The 11,726-nt window shown below is 40.8% G+C and overlaps 1 protein-coding gene across 1 annotated transcript; it reads right to left on the bottom strand.

Annotated features, from left to right (window-relative positions):
- Positions 1-4,327: 4,327 nt before the first annotated feature.
- Positions 4,328-6,150, bottom strand: LOC136501988 (uncharacterized). The gene is made up of 6 exons (XM_066497485.1): positions 6,144-6,150; positions 5,803-6,078; positions 5,623-5,662; positions 5,458-5,515; positions 4,838-4,884; positions 4,328-4,450 (listed from the first exon to the last, which is right to left on the bottom strand). The coding sequence occupies exons 1-6, from the start codon at positions 6,148-6,150 to the stop codon at positions 4,336-4,338; spliced, it is 543 nt and encodes a 180-aa protein (XP_066353582.1). The 3' UTR covers positions 4,328-4,335.
- Positions 6,151-11,726: the final 5,576 nt, after the last annotated feature.

An 11,726-nucleotide genomic window follows, 5' to 3' on the forward strand; every position in this document is an offset into this window, starting at 1 on the left:
ATTTGGTTTTTCTGATTTTCACTTTTTTTCATGTTTTTTCTTCTGATTTTCACTTTTTTTTTTCATTTTTTTTGTTTCTGGGATTTTTTTTTTAAAAAAAAATCTAGGAGTTGGCTCCTGCTGATTTGTTCTCCAGCTTTTGCTTACTAAGCGGATCATATATATATTTTTTTCAAACATTTACTCCAGCTTTTGCTTACTATGCTGAATTGCTCAGTGGAAGAATGTTCACCGTTCGTGTTTGATCCACATCTAGGATCTTGGGCATTTCTTCTGAAAGAAAGGCAGGAATCTGGCCATGCTCCAAGCAGTGGAATCAAACACAACAATCAGCTTTGCTGCACGCGGAAATGTACACATCCCCCCTTCGATCCAGCTGCCGTGAAATTACACGCTACAATACCTCGACTCAACGAGCCTTTCATCACAAACTACAATGCGTGTGCACGAATTTCCAAGAGAGGTAACCCTGGGAGTGTTTGAGCTGATGGAAGAACTTCCATGTATCTGGAGCAGGTAGAATTCATGATACTTGTTTGTAGTTTATATATTTGTTAATGTTACCGATGCTTAGCTGCTTATTAGTTGGGGATTAAGATTTGACAAAAGTTCAGGGTGTTACAATAGCAAATTAAGCTGGAAAAGTTTATCTGGAAACTTCACATGTCTATTTGATTCCATGCAATGCAACATGTCCAAGGCAGAGGAAAGCCAAATTTCCCTGAAGACTAGCTTCTTGTCTTTTGTATATATATATTTGATTTGATTCCATAATAATAATAGCAGAGTTCAATAAGGACCAGACGACCAGGCATATAAAAAAGCTGCAGAAAGAATATCAGTTAAGTTAAATTCTGCAGCAAGAAGTAATAGTATAGTGAGGGCTGGGCCACTATTGGGCTGTGTCCGTGTAAACAGCGACCACGCGCTATTGGACTGGATGGGCTACGGCCCACGCCTACATGCTTAAATGGGCTGACAGTCTAACAAACAAGATGCTAGAGTCGCATTTAAATATTTCGCACTGGAGTTCCCTAAAAAACATTAGATATTTCGCACTTTTTTTTGTTGTTGAACGAACGTAGGACTAGTAAAATGATCTTCAGCTGTAAGATTTCGAATATAATATTCGTATAAGCTGAAGCTTCAACACTTTTGTTCGGAATCCGATATTTCATATGTATCCAAATTACTCAAGTTCTCTTCAAAATCGGATCCAAGCAAGGATAGCATACGGACAATGTCAACTGCGTTTCAGCACTGTTTCATACTTTTGGAATCTTTATTTACTATAAAGAGTCATCTACAATTTGGAATACTGCTAGGTTACTGTATGTATTATACTACTAGGCTTCACATGTACTAGCTTAACAAAAGAATATTTACAGCACCTGAAGCACAGAAAGCTCTCAAAAATAAATCATTTATTCACATAGACAAAATTTCCACAAGGGCGGCAAGAATTACATCAGCTACCACGTAGCCATATCCCATCACCATTCACCACAGAAGATATGTAGTAAAACCCAACAGCTGATTTGCTTGAAAGAGTTCACAGCAGCAGACTGTACACAAGTGACAAGTCCTACTTTGTTTCTTCAGTAGTAGCCATGCTAACTGGGTAGGGTATTGATATTGCACATTTAAGGGGTGTTTGGATCCGGTGACTAAAATCTAGGAGGTGTCACGTGAGGGTATCGCATGGGGTGTTCAGATACTAATAAAAAAATAAATTACAGAATCCATCCGTACTCCACTTTATTAAGCCTATTTAATCCGACATCAGCACATGTTTACTGTAGCACTACATTGTCAAATCATGGACTAATTAGGCTTAAAAGATTCGTCTCGCAAATTAGTCGTAAGTTGTGCAATTAGTTTCGTAATTAATCTATATTTAATACTCCATGCATATGCCCAAACATCTGATGGGACAGCGACTAAAATTTAGGAGGAGAAACCAAACACCATGTTAGACCATGTTAGATTTTGGTATGGGTAAAGACGTAGCGTATACCTGCTTCTTCTATTCTGGATATATACTATTTTCAGCTGAAACATTCAAGCTGCCGGGCTTGTCCGCTGCACAACCGCGACGACAGCCTGAATCTGCTCTTCAGCTTGCTCCAACAAATTTACCACTACAAAAGTGCAAACACGTAATTCGACTAGAAAGGACTCTTCTATACAATGGACAAGATGCCAAATCTCCATATAAGATGAACATCAAGAGATGTGCCATTAGAAAAATCAACATCCACATGACCTTTTGAATCATCTGTCTCCTTGTCAGTTCCAGATTGGATGGACAAAAATTTTGCAATCAGAAAAAAGAGCTTTTTCATATCATCGGCTATTATATCCCATGGTAGATTTCCAACATATGTACTGTTATATCCCATGGTAGATTTCCAGCATGTCCTAGTGTATCCCTCTTATCAACTTTGGTGCAAAATCTTCTTTCCCACACGGTTCCATTTCTAAGGCTGGGTTTTCAGATAAGATCCTCCTCTGAAATGGATATCAAGAATGTCACTGCCCACGAGTAAAAGAATGAGGGATAGCACAGAATCATGTATGCTTACATATCTGCACCATCCATAGCTAATGCTCTCTATTCGGCAGCATCAGTCTGAACAAGAATAGTCAGCCAGATAACACAGATACCTTTGAAACATAGCAATTGTGAAACACAAAGTTCTGGCAAAGCCCTACGACAAAAAAATTACAGAGCAGCAGTCATTGCAGATATTTCAGTTCATTTCTATGATAATGTGGAATTCAAATTGAAGTTAGGAGTTAGGACCATACAGATTCAAGGCTGAACCGCTGAAGCATCTAACATCATACAGAAGACCATACTACGTTCCTAACCCAGGTCTGCTATTATGAGCATTTGTTATTATGGAATTCTTCACTCCAAACAACCTGTACCTAAGAGCATTTGCTATTATGGCCCTAGGAGACGTGTTCCACACACCGCAGAACCCAAATCACCAAACTGATCATCAAAACCACAATGTTATATGTATGACCAAATCAACCCCAAGAGCATTATGAAGCCAAAAGTGCACCACACGATAACAATCCATGCTCAAAGAGGTAGGCAGTAGCAGCACATAGTGCCACACTGAAATTTGAGACTCCAAAAGTGTGAACCATTAATTTAGAGCCTTCTTGGTAGCATTTATTTTCAGTTTTGCTATTCAAGAAGTAGAGGTAGCAGTAGCATGTATTTTCAGTTTTGCTAGAGAACAAGTTGAGCTAGCAGTAGCTACTGTTTAGTAGTTTTGCTATTCAGTGAGTGTAGGTTTTAGAGTTTTCATCGAGTAGCAGTATGTTCTGCTTGTGCTATTGTCATATTGCTACAGTTATCAGCTACAGGTTCAGTTTTCAGAGATTTCAGGATTTGAGCAAGTGTATGTACTACAGACTACAGGTCACTGCTAGTGCCAATGATGCTGGGAGCAAATAGCTATGTTAGAGATGACCACTACTAATCATATCTGCACAGTCCTACCTACTTATATCTTTCAAAAAAGATGCACTGGTTGTAAACTTGGAAGTACTTTCTGCTAAGCAAACAGATATATGATTGGACACAGTTTGAGAAGCAATATGATGAGTTCTACCATCCTGTATTCTTTTGTTTGTAAACCAGAACATGACATGAGCATTTGGGTAGTATGATGATGTTAGATATGTGAAAAAGATCAGGAAGACCGACAAGCTCTATGCAATAAGTGATATTTTTTACTAAAAAAAAGACATTAGAAGATCTACCATTGCCAATTGGTGGATCAACTTGATTTCTTGAAAGTTATCTTAAGAGGATAACAGGAGGTGCCTAACCTGAAGGGAACAGCAGTTGCGAATGTAAGTTGCCATGAGAGCCATGGAATGTTTTAGAAAAGAATAGTGCGATAGAGTGGCCTCTCCATTCAATTCAATAGTTAAATGTAAATACAGGATTTTGCAGGACACATGATCAGTGAACTGAAATGCTTTGAGGGTAAGTTCATATATGCAGAAAAGGAGTTGTTAATGACAGGGGCACTGAAGTTGTGTGCAAAGCTTCAACAAACAACAATTCTCAGTTCAATGCTACAGCTAGTAATAAATAATTTAATTGACATTTTTGCAGGAACCATCAGTATAGAATCCCATGTCTGCTAATTTTCAGCTCAATGCTACAGCAGGGATAATTTAGTTGATAGGGATGGTCCAATGAAAATGCATATGGAGCACACTACACTAATGTACTGTCTTGACTAACATAGAGTCAGAGTTATCTTGCCTCATGAATTGTCGATGCATCCACAAATCCTTTCTTCTTTAGAGGAGGTCCACTATTGGTGCATATTGAAATGGTTTAGCGACCAGTCCCATATTGAGATGGCCCAGCTCATCGCCTTCGCGCAGGACACAACCTTTGTATGCCACATCTTCTCTGTATTGTAAAATTGGGATCAGCCAGGGTAATTTGTAGTTTACATTACAAAATTACAAATTAGTCCATCTATAAGTGTTTGACAAGGAAGAAACATGTGAGCATTGAACAGAACAACAAAGAGAATTAAATTTCAGCACAAAAATCAGCTAAGGTGTCTTCAGTATACCTTAGACATTGTGTCTTCCAACTAAAACCTAAGTTTATATGGGAAACACTAAGAACTACTGAAGACCATGTCAACGTCTCTTATTTGTGATTGGAAGGAATTATACGTGCTGTTACAATAAGCAATAAATGTTTATTTGATTGTGTTTTATGCATTCGCAACAGAAAAACAAGAAACAAAGAGAGCATTAAGAACAAAATAAATAATTGTAAGCTTACATCTTTGCAGCCTGTCTTCCCTTCCCCAATGGAGCACCGAAGTATTCCTGTTCAAGTTTGTAAAGTCAATAAACATTATGTATTTCAAATTCAAAAGACTCCTAAAGTGTAATGCTACTTAAAGACAATGCCATCCATACTGAAAATGAGCACGCAAATGATGGAAGGCATAACTAATTCATATAAAAACTAACACAAAGAGCCTATGTATTCACGTCGATACAACTATGAAACAATTTTCCTGCCATCTGCTGCTAAACCAGCAATAGCCTGCAAATGGCAATTATTTAAAGTAATAAAAGTAATTTGTGAAAACAAACATGATTCATAAAAAATGTCTAATGGAACATGAACTTTTGCAAGAAAAGAAAAGGTATCACCACAAGAAAATTCAAAAGAAAAAATCTCCATAGATACAACATCTTTACTAATTTACATCAATAATTGATTATTTAGGAAAACAGGTATTAGAGCATGCTTTTACTCTATTGCTCTTATATTCAATCGTACATGTTAGAAAACCAAAGCAGAACTCTAATCCTGCTCCTCTATTTATTCATCAATGGCATGATTTTGCATCAAAACCACTATCAATTTTGAGTCACTTGTAAAGGCATTACCAAGCCAGAGTGCCGGTGCATCATCTTTGAGGTTAACCAGCTTCTCATCATCAACACCCTAAAGGACCAACCACCAAATCGGGATGCAGTCATGACTTGGGCAACTCAAACAACTTTAGCACTGATGAACCGAAGGAAAAAAAAATTGAGAAAGGCAAATCTTACCAGGACAATGCCATATTTGCACTTGATCCCAACAACAGTCCTACTGACAAATACCAGGGCGTCACCACTAAGATTACATACATGGAATAGAAAATGGGGAACAAATAGCCAAATAGCTGAAGTTATTAGGATTTGGATGCCCGGTTTCGCACGGCAGGAACGGAAAAGGGGTGCGCATACCTGGTGATGGGCGGTCGTCTCCGTTGAAGATGGAACCAAGGCCTGGCGAATGGACCGACGAAGCACTTGCCGTCGGGCGTCGGCGGTCACGCAGTTGCCGCACGAGAAGGGGAGAAGACACAGCTGATTGGTGAAGCGCGCGCTGGAGGGGCCACGGATGGGATTCGGTGATGGAGGCCTTCCTTCTCACGGAGCGTTGATTCGGGGGAGATTGCGGCGGGGTGCCATATCGGGAGAGCGAGGAGAAGGTCGGGTCCACCGCGTATAGGAGGGTCTCTGTTGGTTGTATTGTTTGTAACAGAGGTAACAGCGCGATCAACAGAGATTAGATGGATGGTTACTGAGCATTAAGCCGTGATCTTCAAAGTGAAACGAGATTCATATGGACATGGGATCGAGCTCCCGCACCGCGTCCATGGAGGTTGAGGGAATGGGGGTGCAGCCGTTGGAGCACGGAGAGGAGGAGGTACAGGCGCCGTGGAAGGAGGAGGAAGCGTCGTCGGCAAAGGAGCTCGACCTCCTGGGCGCGCTCGGCTCGGAACCGCCGGAGGTAAAGGCCGTGGAGGCGGTGGTGGCGCCGGGAAAAGGCAATGGTGGGTGGCGGAGGAGGAGAAGTCGCCGGCGACGGCGTCTGGTGGCGCGGAGAAGAAGCGCTCGTTCAAGTGCAACTCCTGCCAGTGCCAGCGTAAGTTCTACACCTCGCAGGCGCTGGGTGGACACAAGAACGCGCACAAGCTGTACGGCGCGGGCTGTACGGCGGAGGCGCCGACCCTTCCTGCCGCCGCCGCACCACCTCCGCTTCCAGCACGCCTGGCCGTACTCTGTCGGCGGCAGCAGACCGCCGTCGTCGTTCCTTGGGTTCGGACGAGGCTCTGCCGCCGCGGCGCCGTTCTACGGCATGCATCACGGGTGGGCCGCGCATGCGCAGACGCAGCCGTCTATGGCGGGGCTCACCCGCCACACCGGTGCCGGCGACCGCCCAGTCTACACGCCTCACGGCTATGGCTCCACGTTGAGGGCGCCTGCCCCAGCCGTCCTCGACTCCGGGATCGCTGGGCTCCGGTCGTCCGGCGCCATCGATAGTGGCGCGCGCTGCCGCCAGCGGCGACCGGCCGCACATGAAGTGCCGACGCAGGAGGAGGCGCAGAGTTGCAAGATAGACCTGAACCTCAGGCTCTAGCTCAGCGTGAGCTCCATGTTGGGGGAGCCCATATGGGTACTAGTGATTTGCGCGTGCATGGCGCGCGTAGATCGACAACCATGTTCTAACAAGAATTTGCCGCAAAATAGAGTAAGGAACAAAAGGCCAATCCTAAGCAAAATCTCTTGAATGAATGCTGAGATATTTGAATATTTCAAATATTTTACATGATGAGTGAGTCCTAAAACACACGACGAATAATATGTCTCAGCATATAGCTGACATAACGGTTCAATGCCAAAGAGATATAGCTAACCTCTAGGCTGAGATGGTGGAACATAGCATATTATACATTGACAGTCACGCTGAGCTTCACTTGAAGTTCATGGCTGGTAACGGAGCTTCCGGCTTTGATTGAACAAGCTTCCAACTTCCAGCATGTTGAAACCACTATGATTTGTTTCATAGAACAGACATAAAAATTCACCTTGCTAGTAAACTGAAAGGGTCTATTTTAGAAGCCAATGTACTGCACGAATTCTTTCAGCTTCCATCTCATGTTCTTTGGTCATGCAAATTCATATGTTGGCAGAGTAATGGTATGAAGGTTGCCATTTTATCATGGAGCATTCATGTTTACTCCCACCTAAAAGATTTGGAGAAATAAGAGTTCATGCAAACTAGGTAACAGTTTAAGAGAAGCCAAGAGTGCAAGAAAAAATAGTACTGAAGGGTTACTGTAACCCCTTTGTCCATACATTTTTTTGGTAAAAGTACAGGAAGGACAAATGCTTATAGCCGTCTCTTAAATGAAGTTGTCTCAATTCAGTATGGCAAATTCCATGTAGATCCATATAACATACAAGAGAGATAGAAATTGAGTAAATCCCTTAAGGGCCTGTTTAGATTCCAAAAAATTTTGCGCAGTACCCATCACATCGAATCTTGTGGCACGTGCATGGAGTACTAAATGTAGACGAAAAAAAAAACTAATTGCACAGTTGTGTGAGAAATCGTGAGACAAAACTTTTGAACCTAATTAGTCCATAATTAGACACTAATTGCCAAATACAAACGAAATTGCTACAGTAGCCGAAATCCAAAAAATTTTGGATCTAAACGGGGCCTAAATGAAATTTAATCAGTGCTAAATGTTGTTGGTGGTCGCTTGACCTGAGCGTTTTGCAGTCCCACCAACTATCCATCAACTATATTTTTTAGGGTTATTATCTATTTATCATCTGGGAATATAAAGTTTGTCTAGGAAAAGAAATTGCTTGCATTTATATATTATAGGAAGGAATGTGAATGATAGAAGATCTATACTATGTACATCATTGAAAGCAATTAGGATTGTGTGGAATAATAGATTAGATTGATTGAAAAGACCTATATATATATATATATATATATATATATATATATATATATATATAGGGGAGAGGAGATCTCGTGGCTTATGGAAACAAAACCAACCGAGATCTCCCCCCATATCTCTCTAACCAAATAGGGGCTGGCCGGCTATACCAGGCTCGGGCCTACCATATACACACGCATAGCACGTATTCTAACAATCATAGCAAGGACCCAATAGATATTTGACTCATGTAAAGCAGACAATTTTTCTCAACCCAGAATTATTACTAAAAACTACATGATGCAGTGTTGGAAAAAAATAGTCAAAGTCAAAACCGCAGCAGACAACCATATAAGAATAACAGGTTTCTTAGGCTTCCTAGACATTATCTTACTTGTTAATAAATACATCTCTGCACTCATGATCAGTCCATGTTCCAGCTCTACAATTATATGCACCACCAATGTATAATGTATTATTTCACCAAGTTAAAAGAACTCTGAACATCTATAACTATAAAAAGAAATTTCTAGAAGAACATGCCCTTTCTTTAGCATTGTAGATCATTTAGATCTTGATTTTCTTTATACTGTTCCATACATAATTTAATACCATACTTAAAATTTCCTTCCACACTAATCCTTTTTGTCCTTCAAAAGTTATTCTCAAACAATGCAACAATATTCAGAGATCTATTGACCATTATTGTTCATCCTGAATTCTTGGAATCAATTTGTAGCTCTCAATACTCAATGACCATTTAGAACCTGTCAACTTGCATGATTTTCTAACATCCCATGGTAGGTGATAAAATATCATAATTGCTCTTACGAAGTCGGCGGCACCATCAAAAAATTAGAAAAAGGCGGGATATGTGAAACTAAACTTGTATCTGATCTGACATGGTGTGCTATAAATATAGACTATATTTAATAGTGTGACAGTTTTGCATACACATATTAGAAAAAGGCACAGCTGCTCTGTTGCAGGCCACCTAGGAAGAATCGAGATAACGATTATGAAGGCTTACCAAGATGCTTCCCTGAATATAGCTTAGGCTAATACCATGCGTAGCAACTTCAATAGTCTGATAAAATTACCAAGTGGTTAGACTATGGCACCACAAGGGTAAAAAGTATGTGAATGCCTAAAATCCTAATATAATCAACCAAAGGAGATGTTTACACCAAAATTTGATAAGCTTATCCTGGAAAGGAAAAGATCGACTGATGATGTCAAGAGCAAGAAAGTTTCCTAATTAAGGGATATTTATGAGCCGGCCAGGAAATATTATTTAATAAATTTGATAGAGACATGACGTCATATCAGGATAAAAGAAACAAGGACACATATCAAACAAGGAAGCTTTATCAGCAAGGATTCTGCATAAGGGAAATTAGAGTCCATGTATCTTGATATTTCTTTTTGTTATCTAGTTGTGTTCATTTAGGACTCTTATCAGCCCAGGGTATAAATATAAACCCTCGGCTATTGTATGAGGAAAACCAATCAATCCAATATATAAGTTATTTACTTTTTCGGCTCCGGCCACCCCTTAGGAGTAGGAGTAGAGTAGATCTCGACGAGGTAAGTACGGCTGCATCGATCCGGTCGACCTCCACTGCTTGTTGTAAGTACCGTCATGGCTTATATCTCTGTTCGTACGGCTACATCGATCTGGTCGACCTCCACTGCGACTCTGGTATAAGTTAGTTATCGATTCTTGCCTAGTTCAAGTATGGCTGCATCGATCCGGTCGACCCCCATTGCATGAACTAGATCAAGGTCAAGTTATCGGCTCTACCTTAGAATGGCAGTCTTTGGTAGATTCATTAAGTTACCGATATTGCTTATTGCTTTCATTATTTATCTAAATTACAGCAATATCACTCTGCCCGATTGGGATTGATCTAGATCGGCCTTATATCTTGTTTAGCCCATCGTTTGTTAATCTAAAACTGATCTAATCTATACATTAAATGATGAGTTATGTTTTATCGGTTGTTTTACGTCAATCTTGATCGTGCATAGCGTGCGGTTAAAACATGTTGCGTCTTGAGTAGATTTATTGGCTAGCGAGAACTGTTCTATGGCCCGTTATCACGGCCTGTGTGATTCTGCCTCACACCCCACTGTTAGCACCATGGAGTGGGGATCGTTATTTGATAGATCTATTCCTGATAAGGCCTGACTTTAACTGTGCGCTATGCCTGAATCGGCTGTTATCGAATGCTTTCACGAACAGTTCGCATCACGAGACCGTTGAAGTAAAGATAGGTTGAAAGATATATTAGCCCCATAATCTTATTATTGTATTACGGCCTGCATGATTCTGCCTCATGCCCCACTGATATTAGTGATGAGTTAGGGTCGTCGAGTCTATTGTTATTTCTACGGCCTGCATGATCCTGCCTCATGCCCCACTGGTCATAGCGATAGATGAGATCTAACATGTTCATTAGATTTACCTTTATTAAACGGTTAAGTGGTGTTGAATTGTTTCTTTATATAAAAAGGGGTTCGGTTACTTGTGATCATTGGCTTGGCATAAACCAATCATTGTTGACATCTTATTGCCATTGATTAATATTTGTTCAAATAACGACATTTATCCTGAATGATAACCGATTCTTCTTATATAACCCAATGAGCTTTAACCGATTTATTCTCATGAATATGCTGGAATCGACTATTTAGTCGATCTCCTTTCATATCGGCTTTTGGAGCCGCACATTCGAGACTGTCTGGCAACACCGGCAAGTTCCGCCCTTAATTACTGCTGAACTTTCTCTCTTTGTCAATTACAGGGTCAAATTGACTGGCACGTCTCGGGAGGAGTGCGCAGGATCGACCACCCCTGCGCTGAAGCTAGGCGGATCTACAACTCCATCGAGCAGACCCTTCCGGCTTGCTGCATGTGGCTTCGGCACGGGGCTAAAATTCTGTGCCGACAGGAGATAATCATCTTTTATCACAAGGATTGTTACATCTAAATATGCAAAGGAGCCTCTACTCTTGACCCAACCTTGTTTTCCCAATGGTTTTATTTTTTTACCCTTCCTCCCTCCCTCGGTCCCTCCTATGAATGAAATGGAACTGCAGCTAAAAAGATGCAGACAATCAATTTAGCCAGATCTACATGCTTGAAAGAAGTATGGCTCAAGGTGAGGATGTCCCTATATATGTAATTCCCTTTCTAATAAATTTTGCACAGTTGATTCTCTCTGTGACATCTATATCTTACTACCAATTATGTCAAATCTTAAACATATTGATGAATCATGCTTGTATTTATGTTTTGTTTTCTATCTAAGCTCAAGCAACTTCGAGTTCTCAATAAAACAATACATTTCAAAGGATGCAGCTGTTCCAACTGAGCTTAAGAGCAACATCAACAAGGCCTGGTTTATTCTTGTCCTTTATGCT

Source organism: Miscanthus floridulus, chromosome 13 (assembly GCF_019320115.1).
Source record: "Miscanthus floridulus cultivar M001 chromosome 13, ASM1932011v1, whole genome shotgun sequence".
Classification (NCBI taxonomy): domain Eukaryota; kingdom Viridiplantae; phylum Streptophyta; class Magnoliopsida; order Poales; family Poaceae; genus Miscanthus; species Miscanthus floridulus.

Excerpts from the sequence above, each read along its gene's own strand:
- LOC136501988 (XM_066497485.1), bottom strand. Across the intron at positions 5,663-5,802 it reads AGACGACCGCCCATCACCAG|GACTGTTGTTGGGATCAAGT; the intron begins GTATGCGCACCC and ends ATTTGTCAGTAG. Across the intron at positions 4,885-5,457 it reads TGCACCGGCACTCTGGCTTG|GAATACTTCGGTGCTCCATT; the intron begins GTAATGCCTTTA and ends AAACTTGAACAG.